General features: G+C 35.0%; 1 protein-coding gene across 1 annotated transcript in view; it reads right to left on the reverse strand.

The window, feature by feature from the left end:
• The window catches only part of LOC130584199 (cilia- and flagella-associated protein 47-like), a gene marked incomplete at its 5' end in the record, with an annotated part of 203,595 nt that overhangs the window by 177,775 nt on the left and 4,410 nt on the right, over positions 1-21,410 (reverse strand). Inside the window, 5 exons of the mRNA XM_057384030.1 lie at positions 2,071-2,187; positions 3,011-3,108; positions 17,143-17,338; positions 17,808-17,948; positions 18,505-18,598. Of these exons, the coding sequence (XP_057240013.1) occupies positions 2,071-2,187; positions 3,011-3,108; positions 17,143-17,338; positions 17,808-17,948; positions 18,505-18,598 (646 nt within the window). The remainder of the gene's footprint in view (positions 1-2,070; positions 2,188-3,010; positions 3,109-17,142; positions 17,339-17,807; positions 17,949-18,504; positions 18,599-21,410) is intronic.

Below are 21,410 nucleotides of genomic sequence, written 5' to 3' on the forward strand. Positions count from 1 at the left end.
TCCCTCCATGTTGCTATTATCCACCATTCTATTTTGTAATATTTCATTTCAGGATTTCAGCTGAATCTTCTTCAAATCAAAGCATTTTGAAACTTAAGCATATCAAACCCGAATAAAAAAAACACATAGAAAGCCACAACTAATACTCTAGGGTTGAATTGTCAATCATGGTTAGAAAGTGGAAACATGGAACTCCCAGTCCGAAATGCTTCATCTTAAATCTACACCTTAATCTTTAAAAGGATTTTAAAGCCTTGAACTCCATTTAAAGTAATTTAGACCAGAAGCCAGAGACTTCCAGACAGTCAAACTTCTTTRTAATTACAAAATATTAGATTTTTAGGTTGAAAATGCCAGCTGTTCCAGGCCTAACACATCCCAGCTTATGCTGCCACCACCATCCCTGCATCAATTAATGCAAAGTTGCCCTGACAGTTCAGAAGCAGGGACTGTCTGAGTCAAGAAATTGCCAATGCTATTGGAACATTTTAGCCTGCTAAATATCAGAACAAGACTATCAGAAAATTCCCAAATTAAGAGAATTCAGCAAAAGGATTCATGCATTGTGCTACTTTTATCAAAGAAGAACAAGATAGTTCAGAAGTTTCTACAATAGCCTTGGAAAAGTATTTATGAATTTCTATAAGCCTATGTAAAATGTTCCCTTAGACCTTAAATACAGACCTTGAAGATCCAAAACTCCTCCTTTTTCTGATACTGAGTGTGTACCTTTGTTTAAATTGTTTGTACAGAAATGGATTTTCTCATCTATTGTAGACAATTTAGTCCTGAAACAGGTACATTAWGGAGAATATCCTAGAATTCTACTTCCATATCTAACGTGTTCAACACGCTTTTCAGATCTGGCATCAAGCCTCTGCCTTCATGTGCTGAACTGCCTGTTTTTCTTAATAAAAGTAAAGGCAGAATATGCCTTTGTTTTGCCAGATTGCTTTTTTGCTTCCTGTCAGTCACCAGTATTTGAAGCAGTAGATTTTCTTTAGCCTGTCAAAGCAAAGTCATTTCTGTCAGTGTTACCTGTATCAGGAGGTGACAGCAAGACAGTAGCTGACACAAATGGAAATAGCAGGGTTAATTTTTCCTTGTAATCATAACACAATCAAATGGAAATGGGAAAAAAAGTCGTAATTGAGCTTTCTTTTGTACTACTTTGTTCACACATACAAGCTCTACCTCTGATTCCTATACTATTAATTCCTTTGGAAAGTTTCCTCATCCATTTTTAAGTACTATGTCGATTTTACTGAATCTTCTGCTCTTCCAGCCAGCCCAATATGCTCCCAGAGATATAAATAACTCACAAATGGACAGCTGAATAAATGCAGACTAGGAGAGGAGAAAACTGGTTTTAGGGAGATAAGAAAGAACAAAGGAATCTAATCTATGTAAAGGTCACCATATATAGAAAATTTGGAGCCACAGGTCAATAAAAACCACAGAGATATTAAACATGTTTACTAAACATAAAAGAGATCCCAAGCAGATCCTTGATGGAAGAAATCATCAAAAACATTGTATTCCTCCCCAAAAAAGGACACCAGAAGCTGATGATTTAGAGTGAGTGCAGCATCCAGCAGCATCCAAAGCAACTGACTTCTGTGTGCATCAAACCTGGGACAGAGCTCCCATGAGCCCTCATGGTTAGATGCATGTAAGTGTCACCTGACATCCACATAAATGTTTTTCACACTTCTTTTTATGGTTAAGTGCATGATGCCTGTTCTTAAACATATTTTTCTAAATTGCCTTCCAATACTTATAATGAATTCCATTTGGATTGTAATTGTGTGATTGAGGATGCTAAAATCTGAACTGAACTAATCTTATGTTCAGCTAGCTGTGTATGTGTATTCTACAAAGGAAGGAAATTACTTTTAATTAAATCTATTCATATGAAGCTGTATTTTGGTTTCCATCATACACTAACACATCCTGAAACAAAAGTTTTTCATTATAATCTCACCTGAACTTGATATGCAGCACTACCACACAAAAAGTCAAAATAAAAACATTAATATATATAAGAGCTGCCAGTATGAAATCCCCCACCTTTATGGCCATATCCAGATTGACAGTATGCAGAGCCTTCACAAGTATCAAAGAGTTGTGCAGAAACTGTTCATGGGTTGTTGGATCAGTATACATCTTTAGGAAGTGAGTGGGAATCTAGACAAGACAGAGAAATCAAAYTCAATCTTCCACCAAGTAAAACTACTGATTTTGTATTTTTGCTCATTCAGTAATTCATCAGGTCTAAACTTTGAACTGAAATTCCCTGCTAAGAATATACCCAATAAAAAGAAAAATTAATACTGAAATAATCCCTGGCTTGCTATATGTTGGGGTTGCTTTGTTCTTTCTAAAAATCACATAGGCCAAGCGCTGCTGTTAAGGAAATTACCCTGTCCAGCCACCCAGGAGCCACTGGCAGCCACCTGAGCTGGGACTGATGGACCATCCCAGTGGGAAGCCCCAGTGAGTGAAGGATGTCCTGCTTGACTCTCTACACATCCCCCACTCACACTCTCAGACAAGTTTTCCATATGGCTCAACCCCAGGTTTCCCATAGCAGGGTCTCAGCCATCTGAACCCTTAAAATGATTTAATCTTGGTGCAATAACAGAAGAACACCTTGACCTGGTGCTTCTGTGGAGGGATCTTGCACAAAGGAAATCTTGGGCTTTTCTACATCTTCAGTCTGAGTGTGTGGAAGTCTGGGGTTTTCCTGCTGGATCCTCAGCTCCTGCCGTGTCTCTCTGGCCACGTGGCAGTGCCACAGGTCCCCAGGTCCTTTGTYRKTCAARGGGGCAGTGCCAGATCTCTTTCCTCCACCACCCAGAGCTCCACCACAACTGCAACCCGAGCTGCCTGCACTGAATGCACCCCTCATCATTGCAAAGGAAAACAAGGCCTGGAAAAACCCACTCACATTAATGAACTGTATAAAACTTGCACATTATTTAAAAAAAAAAAAAAAAAACCTTCTTACCAAATATGGACAATAAGCTGCCACCTGGGCTGCCAATACCAGACTATCCAGAAGATCGTGGTCAAAATTCACCACCCATCTCATGGGTGGTATTCCACCTGGTTAAAACACAAAGCAAGATTCATGAGATTCTCCTCTCCCTAAGATGCTTATTGTGCTCTAGATAGATATGACAACATTAGAAATCACTGAGTAGAGGAAGGAACAGAAGAAGGAAACATCCATTTTCATGTGGAATTTCACAGCCACATTTCTATCTCAGAGCTGTTGCTGAAAATGTGAAAAATCTCACCTGGAATATTGTAACTATAACTCACTCAGCTGCAGTATGTAAAAGTATTCATCACAGCAGAATGGAAAGCAAATACACTAAAGTAAACCTCACAGATTAGGAAYCTAAATATGTATATTTTTTTTATTTTTATAGGCCTAACATTATTAGGGCTACTGAAACTCATGAAAATATGTAGAAATCATTTAAAGTCGAAATGCTTAAGACATAAAAAGGAAGAGGTTATTGATTTTCTTTAAGGTCATGTTAAATTATTTGSCATAAATGCAATATAAATGAGAGCTAATAGCTTAATTGTTGCAGCACAAATCACTTCTATAACTGTTGTAAACCCCAATGCCTCACAAATTACATTATTTTTTTATTTCTAATGTTTTTAATAAAATAAAACTGATCATTAAGAAATTGAATGTAATTTCCTATTTGAAGCACCCATATCTTAAACACATAACATAGCATTTACACAACTTTACTGTCTCAGGTCCAAACTCACAAATTTAGGAAACACTTTGGATTTCAGCCAATGGCAAGGTTTTCAAATAGACTGGGATCATATGGGAAAAATTATATATGTTTCATTTCATTATTACACTTAAAAAATTAGTTAAACCTACAACAAAATCCTGTACCAGATCCTAAGTAAAATCTGTCATTATTCAGAAAATGGACAGACATTGATAGATTACAGTTGACTCAGCATCAGAAGAACATTAAATGTCCATCCCCTCACATCAGCTTGCAGATACTTCAGCATATTCATACAGCTTTAGTAGGAAACAGGAGCAGATGTTGCACAAKCTCAGAAACAAAGGTGTGTAAATTCATTTAACTGTGACATTGRTAATCATTTTAGTTTGCCACTGCTTTAGTCTGGTGATGTTTAGGCTTTGCCCAAAATCTCTTATTTTTCCTTCTTCATGCTGTGAATGAGTTTACATAAGGCTATTCTAAATACTTATTAAATATATTTTCAGCTAAAAAAAAAACTACTACAGTATTCAAAGGACTATTTGATGAATATTTCATTTTCTTTAAGTTTTCAAATCAAAATTAATACATGCATTAATGTCACTGTGTAATTTTTTTTCCATTATTGTTTAACTGAAAGAACTTTTTCAGGCAGAAAACTCAATTTTCAGCTCTTGAAAACTCCATATTGGAAGGTACCAAAGATGSAGCCTGATAGGACATATAACATCTTCATGTTATTTATGACAGAATGAGATTATACTAAATATGGGTCTCAACATCWAAATCATAGCAGTGTTAATTTTACCTAAATTCAGACATCCATTTTACAAATATCTACAGTAAGAGGCATTAGTTTCATCCCATCTTCTTGGTAATCCTCTTACAGTTGTTTAAAAAATATTTAATGCAGTCACTGCAAAAACAAATAACTTTAAAAATAGCAAAATACATTTTTGAAAGCTTACTTTCTTCCTAAAAAGTTAGTCTTCCTACCACAAATTCATCATTTTATTGATCATAGTTAGAACCTATAAAAATCAATAAACTGTCTTCTTTTTTTATTAATACAGTTCAGACTGACTCTCAGCACACARTATCAGTAGTTCCAATAAATCACAATTTTCAAATTTTAATTTTTAACTTTTTAAGATTAACTCTTTCTGCTTTATTATCTCCATGAATGAATTATTCTTCTGGTTAGTAATCTAAATTGATTTGCTCAGCCTGGTTATGGAAACCCATTAAACCATATCCTTTGATCAAATAAGTAACTTTATTTTCTCTCCTACTTTAAATGCTACTTTAAATATACTATTTGCTGCTTTTAGTCTTCCAGTGGGAATATTCCTTGAGCACATTTAAGCAATAGCAGCTCTGCCTGTATCAGAATCACGGAATGGTTTGGGTAGGAAGGGACACCAAAAATCATCAAATTCTAAATCCCCTGCCATGGCCAGGGACTCCATACACAGCACTTTTGTACTTTGTTGCATTTTCACTAATCCTTTCTTTCATGTTGGTAGAATTGTCTGTGTGCCAAGAACGTAGCTGGGGAACAAAGCTGGCTTAAAAAGATAGAGCAAAAAATTTCTTTMCTGTTTAATCTGTAAATTAATCCACACCCAATCCACTTTTGCCATGCAGCCACATAAATGTGCCAGTGGAAGTGAAACATAGTAGGGCTATTTTTAAAAAAACATTTGTTGAACTAGAGTTTTATGGGCTATGTAAATGAGAGCATAAAGAAAAAATCCCATTAAGTGGAATATTTTCCTAACTTAACTAATTAAATACTTCTATAAGCATTTTTGTTGTTTTTCAGTTAATCCTTCTACTATCAATCAACCTACTTAACTCAAAGGCTTGTGAATAAATTAGTCAGAAAACATAATGTATTTTTCCTAATTACATCAAATCTAGCAGAACATCTGCCAGCTAACCACTCCACAGTAATTAAGTTTTTAAATAGGATTAGTCAATTTTAGTAGAAATAAACAATGGAAATCAGAATTATTACTCAGGATACCTCTAAGTATGTAAATATCTTGAATTTCATTTGTACTGGCATTTCTTGCACAAAAAAATAAAATTACTAGTGGAGCTTTGATTTTCAGCCAATGTCATGATTTAAAAAAATAGTTTAAAACAGGAATGCCAACAGGTAGCAAACAACTGCAAGTGATTTGGGGCAGGGGGGCAGAAAATTGTCCAAACTTCTGAGCTGAGAAAGATTCCTGCCACTTGCTAGCTGTATCCCAAAAGGGTTGGCTGCAAATTTTGATAATATTAAGACTAAAATGGCACATTCCAAACCCTCCCATCAATGGAGTGAGACAGAAGGCCCAATTAGGCTGATGATGAACTGTGCACTGCATTTAGACTAATGAGATTGGAAAAATTGGGGCCTTGGAGCAATGAAAAAAAAAAAGAGGAAAAAAAGAAGCTTTCCCAAAAAGAATCAGTGGTCTTAAAGAGACAACTGAAGACTGGAAAGAAAGTGAAAAAAAATCATAATTGGAGTAAAGATTTTGGAAGTGAGAGAAGATTCAGAAGATCTTCATAGGCATAGAGACAGATGCCTCTGGATGTGCAGGGACTTTGCAGGGACATGAGATTGGTGTCTGTGAGCAGCAGCACAGCAAGAATCCASACGATTTTCCGTTCCAGTGGTATCCCTGGCACAGAGGGAATTTCAGACCTTGTGAACAGTGTTGTGGGAAGCACCTGGATGTGTGAAATCATCAAACAGGGYAAGAGCTGGTTCTGCAGCAAACCCAGGATCCTGACCTACCACAGGGTGTTTTGTGCTCAGTCTTACTCATGAAAATTGGTGAAAATCCTTGGTAAAGAAAATAACCAAGCAGGATTAGCTTGCAGTGGATGTGCAGCCACTTATGAGTGCACTGAAACCATTTGCTATGGTTATGGAAATGTAAAACTACACTGCAAAAGGCCTCTGTAAGGGATCTAAAATGAGAATAGCTGTTTCAGGTGCTGATTCCACTCAGCACTACTGGAAGTAAATTGTCARCTCTTAAAAGTAATTAGTTTTAATAGTAAATACTTGGGTTTTTATTAAGTTGAAATGGTATCATGTTGCATGCATGTGGCAACCAAGCATAACAGCATTGTTCTCATCTTTCTCATGACAGGTTAAACCARCTCTTGAGGACACACTGCTTGCTTCATTCATGAAGCGTTTCTACATAGAAGCAGCAAAGTTTTGCCATGGCACTCTAATTATTCACCACCTATTTTTTAAAATTTGTTTTAAAACAAGTCCAGCCCATTTTAAATTTTTTTTTAAAAAAATTATGTTCTTACCCAGATGAATCAACAGAAACTCTAMAARGTTTTKCAATKCTTTTTTTTTTTTTTTTTTTTTGCCACAATCTATTTTTCACAAGAAGGGGGGAAAAAAACCAAAACCAAAATTAAATATTTATTTGTGATTAAATTTGAAGCCTCAAGACTTTTTTGTGGCATGTGGAAACTTTTTTCCAAATGGAGATCATCAAGGAAATACTTACAACAGATAATCAAGGAAATACTTACAATAATTCTACACAAAAATGACAGACCACTTTTTTTGTTGGCAGAATACCAAGCAACAGTCACCATAAACTCCTCCAGGTCAAATTTTGTTTATTTCTTTGACATGTAAATGATRCGATGGACCAAGGAAAAATATTACACATTTTGACTTCAGTAAGATTTTGATTACATTCTCTGGCAGAGAAGCAATAAAAATGCAGTCTAGGAAAAAGATACTATCAGATGAAGCACAAACTTCACTGAAAAACATTAACCCTAACTCCTATCAGCAGTCCACAAAAAAAAGTCCTAGATTGTATACTTTACAATATTTTCATATGCAATTTTTAAAAATTGCACAAAACGATCTTACTCCCATCTGGAGATAATATAAAACAGGTTAAAGGATTGGCTTTGGGAAGAAAAATTGGTTGCAAGTATTCATGAGGAAAGGACTATTATTTAAGCTCTTGAACAACTGGAGTAATGATCTGAAACAAATGGGATGAAATCCAATAATGATGCCTGTAGCATACTACAATTAATTAAGAATAATTCATTATACAAGAGCTAGATGGGAAATTAGATAAAGAGAATTTCTGCAGAAAATAATCTGGAGAAAACAAACTGCTGCAGAAAAAGCAAACATTTTGCTAGGATGCATTAAGAGGAGAGGCACATCTCAAGCAAGCACACAGACTGATCTTTTCACTTCAGTTCTAGTAAAGTCTCAGCTGATGCATAAACCAGCAATGGGCACCAAACTTCGAGAGAAAGAGCAACTAAAAAGATTTGCAGCAAAAAAAACCCTGAATTGAGTGCACTGAAAGAYGGAAAGAATGAAAATGTTTTGCCAAGAAGGTGGGGAGAAACTGAAGGAGAAGATATCTGCAAATAAGTATAAAGTACTAGAAAAGCAAAGAAGAAGCATCACACACCAAACTTTACAAGAGAAAGGGTGGACTTAACCCAAAATTTCCCTGGCTAGAGTTTATGTTAGGCATGAGGAAACTCTTTCAAATGGAAATGAGTGGGAAATTCTGGCAGATCTTGCCTAAAGTGGATTGTGGAATCTTCTTTTTCAGAGGTTTTTATAACAGCCTAGGCAAATATCTGACYAGTACACTACAGGTATATTCAGTTTACTCTTTGTAGATGAGAATAAAGCAGATTATTTCTGGTCTCACTCTCTRTTTCTGGGATTTACTGTGGGCTTTTTCTAAGTTTCACTTTTATTAACTGATCCATCATCTGGATAAGCAGAAGTATGACATATTGGAATTATCTGGATAACAAGACCATGCAGAATGAAAAAAAATATTGATTTTATACCAAGGATTAAAACTCTTAAAAGATCAGATTTAGTTTTATCTGCTAAGTTTAAAAACTATTTTATATAAAAAGTACAGCAATAAATCTTAAAATAAAGTACTGTATTCATTGTGAAGCTTGTTCTGCTTTTTTTCACAAATAATGAAAAATTTAAATTCTTGCCATCACTTGAAAAATCCTTATATCTAAGGAGACGCAAGAGATACCAATGATAAATCTTCTGTTACATAGCCACAAGCAATTTTTTTCAAATTCTGAGTTACTGAAAAACAGAGGAAAAAATACACAGAGCTAGGCTACTATTGTATGAGAGTTTTCAAATAAACCAAATGCATTCAAATAAAATCTTGAAACTGATGGCCTTTTAAGACTAAAATTAAACTGGGCTTTATAAGAAATTAATCAATTAGCCTATGTTACTAAGAGTGGCTGAATGGTGACCTGACAGCAGTCTATATAAGTATAAGGCTTGACATCAAGAGTAGGAACTAGATGTTGTTAAATAGCTTAGTGGAATACACAAATTTGTCAGCAAAGGAAGAACCCAGTTATGGTATTCAAAATATTTTACAGAGAATAGAGATTTTACATTTACTTACTGCCTCAGAATATTGTGATACTACAAATCTGCACAGGTCGAAAATACAGTAAAATTCACAGAATGGAAATCTGGTACAGCATTACAGGAGTGCCACCTCCATCTAAAGCAGTCTTGAATTCCAAATCAGGAAGTCTCAGAGCATGTATAAAGCATTTCTCACTACTACTCATCTCTAAGCAACTTCTGTTGAAGATAGAATAACGAGCTAGATAGACAACCCTTTCATATATCACAGAAACATCCTTTCAATATAAACCAGTGCAGTGTAATGGTTTGTATTATTATACAGCAAATTCTTACCCTGGAATCTGAAAATCTCTGGAGGTGGAACTAATCTATAGCTATAATAATACTTACAGTCCTGTTTCAGTAGCTTAAAACTGTCACTGAATAACACAAACATTTACAGAAGAAATATGCAGCAATAACCTTTCCTGTGCACGCTATCATTAGAACAGGGACAAGCTTTGAAATGATGGTACTGAAGTACACAATYCAGAGCATAAGATGAGAGTAAATTGGCCTTTGAATATTTTTTGAAAATGCTATTATTTATTATTTAAAATTTATAAAAGATTAACAGATTGATGACATAGCTGCCTTGAACATACTGCATGTGTGGCTACATTTATCTTCACATGGAAAACAAGTCYAATTTTATTAGAGATTAAAGAAAAATTACAGTTCCTACTTCAGGCAGGATGCTACAACTCCTGCTCATCAAAACTGATAGTTATTCTTCTGAGAACTGTCAATTCATAATTCTAAGCAGAAAAGTTCAAGRAACACCACATGGGGCAATAACAGAAAAACAGAGACACTGGGGATATGTCTCATTTATTCCCATCTGTTGCAGAACGCTTTTACCCTGAGGCATGCACATTCATCTTTCTGCTCCTAAAAAAAACTCCAATATTCTTGCACTCTCTACGCAGTGTTTTCTTTTCACTGATCCTTATCCTAAACAATATCTTAGATTGAAAAATTTCTGAGGGTTTTTTGCATCACTTAAGAACAGCGTTGCCTTATATCAGTCTCCATTCTGTTGGTCCTCAACAGAAAATTTCCACCAGCAAGGTGAGGAAGCCCCACAAAGCCCATGTGGACCCCTCAGGACCCTGAACATCCCATCAGCTGGACCAGCACTGGAACCAGAACTTGTCATCTCTTGCTCTCTCTCATTAATTTCTTTTTTTCTCTCTTTCTTTTCATCACACCCCTTCATCCAAAACCCAATGAGACATCCCTACATAGTAGGTCAGGGATTCACAAATTAATTTCCATGCCAAACGTGTCATTTGCTACTAAAACTTTGTGAGGTTTTGCAGACCCTGACTTTTGTMATTCCTTTCAATCATGAGTATTTATGAATATTGGGTGCTCCCTTCTCCTTAAGGGTGGGACCTCACATCATGRCATTTCACTTATAGATAGTTTTGATTTAAAATGCTACAAATCACAGCAATTCACCAGAGCCTTCTATGTTGGCTTCTATACTGGCCTCACAATGAATACTACAATACCCGCATTTTGTTATTTACTTTAAAAAAAAAAAGGTAAATACTGCTGTCCATAATTTTCTTTTGTTTGATACTTAAAATGAATTAACACAGTCTTTCTCAAACTTTACAGCCTGAAGTACATTTTCTCCCCACAAAATGTCTGAATTGGTATTTCTAAATGCTCAGCTATACCACAGTCAATACAGATATTTGGCATGCACTGCAGAAGTAACATTATACACAGATAATCAGAATGCTGATTTATTCTAATTAACATACAAATACTGCCAAGTTCCTTGCTTGGCTGAAAGTAGAATTGCTGTTTAGGCATCTCAGTGTATTGAAAGTAAAGAAACAAAATTCCTTTCTAAACATTTGTATGATTATTTCTCTTTAGAAAAATAGATTTTTGAGGATTATCACACATTTAGACACATACATTTATATACATATATACATTTTTATRTAAGTATATATGTCTACAAACACACATRTATAAATATGTATACATATRTGTACAYACAAACATACACAAAAATGTATGTAGCACTAAGAGTTTAGGATTTGATGTCCTTTTTTAAGACATGTTAAAAAGGTTTTCAAATATGAACCCTTTGAACATTTTCAGTATAGAACTACAAGGATTACCTTTCTTCACACTTCTATTTCCCCAAATGCCAGACAGTATAAATTGTACGAAACAATTTTTTATACTGCTCCAAAACCTAAAATGTTCAACGAAACATGGAGTTCTGCCTATTTCTCAAWGGCATATGGACCTTAAACTCTGAAAATAATTACTTTTCTCTTTTTCATTAAATAAAATTCTGATATGATCTTGTGGGTTTTTCAGCTATAGGAAGCAAACATGGAGCATTCAAATCAACAAAGAAAGGCCAGCAGAACTGAAATCCTACTKACTGGACTCCATATTTAAATATTGTATTTTATTCTTATGTTCTGCAGCACAGATCACAAAGYGTAACACAGAAAAATGGTTTAAAACTTTGCTAATATACATTTCAGGAAATATTTTCCAGGACTTATCACTCAAGAACAATRTTCTCTTGTTCTCTTTGTTGGAAGTCAGACTGATAGCAGTTCATTAGATGGTCTTTTCTTCTTTAATTCAGCTTTTTGTCAAGTGTGCAAAAAGCAAGATCCATTATTTTGGAGAAGACTGTTTTGCAGTGATTGTAACTAAAAAAAACCTTACATGAAATTACAAAAGATTCTTCCACTCTTCAAAGACAAAAAGCATTCTTTAACTCTTGTTTCTCAATTTTCTCTGAGAACTATTACATTGAGAAGCAAAAATCAATGGACTCCCTAAATATCCTTCCTAAAAACTGGAGAAAGAAATGAAAGAGGACAGAGAAAAACAAATTCATGACAGAGAAAAACAAATTCATTCCTTTTCAGGAATGAAAAAGAATGTACTTCTTAATTGCTATGCCAGAAACAATCTTAAATAAAAGTTCTACAGAACCTGTCTAAAAAAAAAAGAATTCTATTTAATTCTCATACAATTTTGTGAAGATATGCAATCACACACTAAAATACCTCCTCCCTCAACATTTTAACTCTGATGCCATGCTGAATCAAAATCARAAAATATAAAAATTAAAAACTACAAAAGCCCCAAGCTCACTAACATTGACATGAATAAAATGCAAAAAAAACCCAAAACTTTCCCAGTTGAAAGTAAGAATTTTGAGAGAGGCCACTCTGCCYAACCTACATTGCCACACCTACATTGGCACTGGATTGGAATTTCTCTTCCCTCTTCAGCAGATTTTCCAGTAAAGTGAAGATGCATCTACTCTAGGGACAGCTCTTGCAGCTCAGATATAGACTGACTGTTCAGATACTGCTCATATTTACTGCCTGTCATATTCACTAAACATTTTATATTAAATATAGAATTACCTATTCTTTTCAAAATCTTCCTAGGATACACTGAAGAAAATTCCCTATATCCAAAAATATAATTTATCTTTTTTATCATGATAAGAGTCATAATTAAAAAGGAAGAGAGAATATTTAACTCCCCAATCTGCAAGATTTTCAACTGTTTAGGGACTACAGCATTTGAATTACAATAATTCTATACTCTAGCAATTTTTAAGGGTTTTTCCTGACTCATGTTTTCATACTATTAGCAGTTAGTCTTTCAGGGAGAAATGTTGAAAAGAAACATGAAGATAAGGAACTCTAGAAGRTAAACTGGAAATTTATTACGCACAAATAATTAATGCTTCTTCTGTTATCATTACTATATAATGCCTTAAGTTGGCACTGAATCTTACATTTCATGCACAATTAAAGTCTCAGTATAATAGRCAAATCTCCATTTCACAATTTTATGGCATCTGGACTCAAATTTCAACACTGCTTTCCAGTTTGTGGTCAGTAAGACATATCACAAAGCCTGCCCTTCCAAAACACAAGCCAAGATGCTTTTAAAACATATTTATTTTTCAGTAGCAGTAAGGAGAGAAGATGTGGAGACACTAAACACCTTGCTAATGTTTTTTCTAAGCTAYTGAGATCTCAATTCTTGCAAGAGAAGAGTTCTGATGAATGACATAGTTACCTTCAATTTTAGAAGGATRCAATAAATATAAATATTTGAAACCTCTCTGTACTGCAGTAGCTTAGGCTCTTCTCACTGTCACATTTCACTTTAAGGAGCTTAGGTATCAAAAGAACCACTGAGAAATGTGGCCTGGATAGGTCTGCATTTATTCAGAGGGAATTGATCACCCAACAGACTGTTTGGAGCTGAAAGCAGCAGGTCAATACATATTGCTAGTCAGGGCCAAGTATTCAAAGAGAGTGTTTGGATGGAAATATGCAGGCACAGAAATGTTAAGCAAAAAGTGGTAATTGCTCTCTGATCAGCACTGTAGTAAGAATTGAAAAGAAAAAAAGGAACTTAATCCTTCTCTTCAAATTAGTGTTACTAAGCAAATAATAACCAAAATAAAATTTAAAAAAATAAAAATTAAATACAAAAATAAAATACTAAACTGAGGATATTTGAGACTTTCAGCTGTGTTGCATGTACACCTAATGTACTCTGACATTTTTCCTAATGGCACTTCTAACTTCCTCTGCAAAAGCCTGCTTAAATGCTTAATTTAAAATGTCAAAATATCTGTCAAAATTTGAAGATTAACCTTAAAACCATAAAACTTAAAGGACATATARTATATCAGAATATTTAATTTGTCAAGATATATAAGCTCTTCTCTAGTGTATGATCTTAAAAAAAATTCAGACTAATGACCCCTGARGGATATCACTGGTGACCAAACTCCAGCCAGACTTTGTGCCACTGATCATAAYCCTTTGAGCCTGGCAAGTCAGCCTCATTTCAGACCACCTCAGTGGCCTCTCAACTGGCCTGTACTCCACCAGTTTGATGATGAGGATGTTACAGGAGATTGTTGAATGCTTTGACTGAGTTGAGATAAACAACATCCTGGTCATGTCAGCATGGAAGGCAATCAGGTTGATCCAGCGTGATTATGCCTTTGTAAATTCATGGGGACTACTCACAAAAATGTTCTTGTACTTTGTATGTTTGGTAATGTTTGCAAAGATTATTTACTCCAGCATCATCCCAAGAAATAAGATGAGGGTCACTGGCCTTTTAGCTTCCAGGATTCTCTTTCCAGATGGGAACAACATTTTTTCCAAACTTTCCCCCGGATCATCCTGACCCTTCCAAGGTTAATGATTGTGACCTTGCAATGACATTGGCCAGATCTCTCAGCACTTGATGAACCCCACTGGATGCCATGGGATTGTATTCATCCCAGTGTTCCCAAATCTGATCCTCCTCCACCAAGGCTGCTTTCCTTGTTCCATACTTTTCCATTCATCTCGATGGCCTAGAATTGCTCAGTGGCCACTCTTAACCAGTAAAGACCAAGGTAAAAAAAAGAAGGCATTCAGTACTTCTAGGCTTTTCCGTGTTTTTTGCCATCAGATTCTCTACCTCATTTGGCAGAAAGAGCAAAATAGCAGACACCAATTCATTCTGAGGCAGCAAAAGCAAAACAAGCAAGAGGAAAGTGAAGGCTAAAACAGAGAATTCAAAGAGATWTTGAGGCAAGTGATCTCTGAAACAAAACAATGCAAGATTGCACAACTAAAAACTTCAATAGTGCGGAGGTATAGCAGTATTATATGAATTTCAGAATTTTTCAGAATTTTTTCTCTTTTTTTGATTATTAGACTTTGGCCAATACTCATTTATGCAGTTTTGGGATAAAAATGGAAACAGAAGCAAAAGAAAAGGGCATGCTGATATGCATACATCAAGTTATCTCTGTGTGCCCTACAGAAAAGAGAATACAGAACACATGAACCAAAAAAACTATAAAGAAGTTGATATAGCAAGGCAGTATCTGTATCTTCCCATGTGCAGGAAGGATATAGAAACCCTGCCTTCTCATTTCAATCCTGAACTTCTCTGAAAGCATAAGAGCATAATCAAGTGAATTTGTAGGCAAGAACTGTAACGCAGATAAATGTCACCTGGCAGCAACCATAGAATTCATCTTCACCTGTAACCCAGAGTCAAAGCTACAGCCAGGTCTGCACTAATGAATATATCAGCCTAGAGAGTTGTCTGTACTCTAAGCATGATTTAACAGAAGTTATTATTATTTTATGAGAACACCAATATTGTAACTGAATTGTTATTTTTGGCTGCCAATGTTGGGGAGCCTTTAGAACTAAATAATTGTARAACACCCCTACTTTACAATTGCTGACAACTATATGATGATTTATTAAAAACAGACCCATCCTTTTTATATTAAAATTCATTACATACTCTTAGGCAACTAAAATAACACTTTCAATAATTGSCTCTTTAAAATGCAACATTAATACATATTCCACTTGGACATCTGTAGGTTTTTTTCTAGTAGTGTCCATTAGATCTGCACTTTAAGATTCAGATTCAGTCATCTTTAGAGATTATAACTCAATTAAAAGTTTAATGCTAAATAAGATTTTTTTTGGCACTCAGATTCTCCCCAATGAGCTCCCACAGACCAGAACAARGCCAGRCATGCCTCAGCATYCAGGTATTACTGGAGCCTGATACCCAGAGCACTGACAGGGGATGAGGAATTTATCCATGCAGCATTTACAGTGAGTCACACAGAGCCATTCTCTCTGCAAGTTGTCATCTATACATTCAGGAGGTTCAGAAAAGCCCAGCAGAACTCATGACTATAAGGAAGCTCCACTAAAGCAGGCACAGATAAAAAAAGATTATACATTCCAAATACCTACTGTAGGGCATGTTATTTAGGTGGAGAGCTCCCTGAGTTAATCATAATATCAGACCCAAATTACTCAAAACCAGCTKGAAATCTATTTCTATTGGATTCAGGGGGTACAGACTAACATTTCAATTTTACCAGCAGAATCATTCAATGCATTTGAGAATATCCACCATAATTTGCTTCTATACAGTAAAATGACAAGAGCAAAGGGACATTCAAAGCATATGCAAGACAGAGATTCTGCCTAAATGAGACTTATGGAAGATGACATGCAAATAGATTATCCATAATTCAGAGAGGTCAGAAATCGCTCAAGGCAAAAATGACGCCAGAGAATTTTTTCCATACGTGGCTTATGAGCCACTCTGGAGGTCATCCCTGCTTATCACCAGACTGGCCTTTCTTGATGCACACCACACATCCAAAATCACTGCTGAAAAAGGCAATGAAGTTACAGTCAAGAAGAGAAAGGAAAAAATCATACAAGGAAATAGGAGCAATAATTGTTAGTGTTGAACAGTTTTATCAGATTTGAATACCAGAACTGCCTAGATCAGTCTTAAATGGGAAATGCAATTTTATCTAACCTGACTCGAGCAATCATGAGAATCAACTTGCCCTTGCAAGCAGGACAAGATTTATAATCTGGAACCTTAGTCTCTACTGCCTTCCCAAATGTCATTGAATAAAGAGCATACAAAAATATTCTAAAAATTCTGAAAATCTAGCTCTCAAATACACCACTATAAGCAGAAATAGCAACTACTGTGTGTGACTATAAATAATCAAATTAAGATAAAATAATTACTGTTAGCACTTCCTGACACTAATGGAAAGAAGAAAGTGAGAAGGTTCACATCACCCTTTATGCCTAGTTAAAAACAGAACACAGAAGATCCATCATGAACAGTGCTAATCAAAAGGTGCTGTTCTTGGAACACAGAAACACAAGARAAAGAAATACATGTGGGTAGGCAACAACTTATCCAAAAAAATACTTTCAGTGGCAGGTTGTCACAATATGAATAACTATCATAAAAGTCTACAAAAGGATTATTAGAAAAAAGAGCAGAGTGAAAGAATTATCTTACCTTTTTTACTATCTTTCCACACAATTTTTCGATTTTTCTCATAATTTTTATTCAACCAGATGAGGATGATTCGTTCATATCGAGAATATATGTTACTGGATAAAGGTTCTGATTTTATTTTTGGCATGTTATGCATGCTTTCCAAGCTCGATGGGTCAGGAACAGCACGGAAAGAAATGCGTGGAAGAACAAATACCTGAAATGAATTTGAGAAGTCTATACTGACCAAGTTGATCATATTTTATAAGGAAGAGGTATTACAGAATATACTTGGTTGTTTAAAAATTCCATTATCATGTAAAATAATAAATACTATGGTTATCAATACATCTAGGCAATTACATCCAGTGAAAGGGGCTTCTAACCAGTGTAACACAAAAGCATGACAAAGTTGTCTTTACCTGCAGCAATATTTCTATAATATTTAATTCTACAAAATGTAGAYTGCTCTAATATAACATTTCCTAGTTGGAAAGTTTTAAAGAAAATTAAAATATTCTCACTGTGTCTTTTTCCTTCTCTGTTAGAGAGAAATAAAATACAAGTACGTACTTTTAAAGATTTGTTTGGAAAAGAAACCTCCAATATGCCACAGATCTTTTTTAAAATAAATCTTTCTGCCATCAGTTCCTCAGAATTTGTTAGTAAATGTATCTGCAATTTACCTTGTACACCTGCAGTAGGACATCCATCCAAGCTCGTTTGCTCATTGTCTCAAATTCATTGCCCTCCAGAGTGAAAATATTCCCAGCACTTAATCTGCCTGAGTTTCTCATAATTCCTCTCTTCACTTCAGGCATGAAAAACTACAGATAAAAGAATGGGATTTTTTTTAATATTCATTTCAGAAATTTGGATATGAAATTCACAAGAGGACAATAGTGTATCAATGGCATAAGTGGCTGATAACATTTGTTACAGTTCAATAGTGACCAACATTAGAACCACTGGCAGTTTGCTGCTATCTCAGGAATAAGAATCATAATACAGAATTGACAGGAGTTGAAAGAAGCATCAGAAAACAGGGAAAACACACAAAATGTTAATTTTTTTTTTTTAAAAAGTAAAATCTGTATGGCCATCTGATCTCTACTTTAAAATGCATCTGCTGGATAGTAATATCAGGTATCAACAATATCAGAAGGAATGGGAAAAAAACAGGGGACACCAATGTAAATGGTGGAGTCAGCTTGAAGTCCTTCCTGCTTAGTGTCACACATGTGCTTGGATTTATGCAATCCAAAACAGTCATCACAGTGAGAACACTCATGGTCCACCAAGAAGTTCCATTACTCTTCAAAGGACTGAAACTAAGCTCATGGGCTTTGACAAAAAGAGAAAAAAAAACCCAAACCTACCTACCCTCACTCCAGATTGCACTTCAATCCACATTTTATAATCTTCAGGTGAAAGCAGAAATTCTGGCAAAACATGAGAAAGAAATGCTCCCTGGTTTCTGAAATCATGAAGTAAGAAAAGTTAGCAAGCAGGAAAGATAATTTATTTTTAAGAGAAATCCAAGCTTTTGCACTTGTTCAACCTTTGTGCAATCTCTTGTGTTCTGCCTGAAGAGCCTTTGGAATAGTGCTCCAGTTCCACTGATTACTTTAGATGAGCTTCATAATTTGAAGCTTTTGTTCAATTCCTACAGCTACAACCACACACAGACACCTCTGGACAGATTGGCTTCTTCATGAGCATTGCTCCTCCATAAAGGATTTATTATAACACAAAGCATCAAAACAAATAATATCCATTTCCATGGGAAAGCCAAATGATGAGTATTGTATAACATTGGTAGAATTAAAACTTGATGATGCTTTATCTGTCTGCAGTTTCATATTTACAAGTGATAYTGGAAGTCTCATGGGTGTAAGCAAAGGTGTTTCAACGCTCTCAGTGGTACTGCCATTTCTTCTCAAGTTCTTAATAAATGCAACAATGAAAGTAATTTCGTAACACAAGGCAACTTCATTTGCCTGGATATCAAAAAAGTTAATTTCCAAGTGAAGAAAGACTATTCTTTATCTCAAATGACACAGTTTAAACAAACGTGCTGGGAAGAAGGAAAAACAATGTAGAATTCTGAAGTTTATACTTCTTAGGAAAGCAGAAAAGCTTCCTGAAATTTAGGTGAGGAAGATTATCATAGCATATCTAAATCTAAATTGTTCTCTGATTTTTGAAATGGTTAATGTGAATAAAAATTAAACTAGCATTTCTTGTTATATAACCAGTAATTCATTTAAATGAAATGATCATACTTTTCCAGTACCATACAGTCCAAWATAAATTTACTTTGTACATTAAAAGTCAAATATCACAGTTTGCAATTAGATTCATGGCAAGTTACTAGTCTTCTCACAGAATTGTATTTTTCTACTAAGAGTACAATTTCAGTTTCCATATTTTATTTGGAAAATTATTCTTTACCTTCCCAAATTATTGAAATGTCATGTTTCATCCAATTGTCTAGCATACTTTTTTTAAAATAAAAGCATTTTAATCAGGTGYATTTTTAATGCACCCAAAAATAGCATCAAGTTAGCAGTCTGGTTCTAAAACTCATCATGTATGAAATCCCCATTTTCCACTAATCCATAGACTTTGTTCTATGTAATCTCTTTTAAACTTCAGCTCCTTCCAAATGAAAAAAGATAAAAACTATACAATATTAATCTTTACAAGTGTCCTATCTTTTTCCTTTCTTTTTAAATGTTTTTACTTGGTAATTACAAGGGAATAGGTGTAATCTACAATTTTCATTCCAAGAAAAGGTATATAACAAGGTTACATGCCATCATAACAAAGCTTTATATAACTGAATGTTCTTGTAATTGGCTGCATTTTGCTACTGAGGAACACAAAAAATTTCCTCTTCATTCAGGTTAATTTTTAACATGATGCCAGTTCTCCAAGATCAATACTTTCATGCWGTTAAGACATTTTTCCTCATGACACAGGGCTTGCAACAACTTAGTCATACTTTAAAATACCCAAGCTTTTCCTTTAACTGCTGTGGTAATGCACCAARGAAACTTTTCAAGTGGAAGATTATCAAACTGATATTTGCAAAGTTGCTTGAAACACTGAGCAATATCCACCTGCATTGGCAAGTGGAAAATCTGAAAAAAAAAATTATGCTTTATTTGAACCATGCTGACCAGAAAGAAGTGGTTGATGTAAGAAAGCCAAGAACTGTCTGCTGACTTTCCACAAATCACAGTGAATGTGCAGGGATAGCAGATCACAGATAAATTACTCAAATCTGAGCTGAGGCTTTAGATGTCTTTCCATCATCACACACTGTCATTCCAGCAGTGCAGATATCAAACATTTCTGTACTATGATCTATAAACACCTGTGAGGAAATGCAAATATTCTAAATGATCCTAAAATGCACAAGTAGGAAAAGTATTTCTATAAATCAGGAACAATGAAGAAAAATCTTACAGAATTCACACAAACTAGGAGAGGTAGCAAACTAACAACATCTGSTAATGTCAGGCACAGAATGAGCACCAAATTAATTGTAGAAGAGTTCAGATTGTAAAAGACCTCCAAGACYATTAAAACACACATAAGCAAAGGAGTCCAGCTAGAARTGTTTTCCCATGAAAACCTGTGTTRTTTTTCTAGAAYTGTTAAGGTTTACCMCTTTATGTCTCATCAACTGACCTCAACAACCATCAGCCATCAATGCACCTGCATACAGAGGYACTGGCCTTAGCCTTGACCAGCTGCCTGCTGCTTCAATTCTGCTCTGAAAACATCCATGACTTAACAGCCAAAGCTCAGCAAAGCTGATGGCTTTTATTAAAATTTAGCTATTAAACAGCTTTTAAAAAATTCCCAAGAAACGATGTTATAAATACTTAAGTATTTCTTGCCAATTGCTGTTACTTTTAGCAAAAAAGGTTGGGATCCAACCAAAACTCATAATTTTAAAGTATACAACAAATATCATTTATGTCAGTTTCAATATTCCTAGATTCCTGGAAAATCTCAGGGGTAAGATTGCACACAAGAGTCATCAGACCCCACCAAGAGCATCAGTAGAATGGTGAGATCATTAATGAAAAACTTGATCTGTCTGTCTAATGAGTCTAAGGWGAAATGACACGAGTCATCTTTTGTAATTAAGGAAGCAGATTTCCTGTGGAATTCCTGTGATGGACATAACCCTTCAAAATGACACTTTGAGTAGTGTAAACTGCAAAAAACCTTGGCAAAAACAAATTAAAGGTTATAATACATAAATCTTATCC

This window comes from Malurus melanocephalus, unplaced genomic scaffold, assembly GCF_030028575.1.
Source record: "Malurus melanocephalus ecotype Western Australia unplaced genomic scaffold, MMel_1.1 scaffold_680, whole genome shotgun sequence".
Lineage (NCBI taxonomy): Eukaryota > Metazoa > Chordata > Aves > Passeriformes > Maluridae > Malurus > Malurus melanocephalus.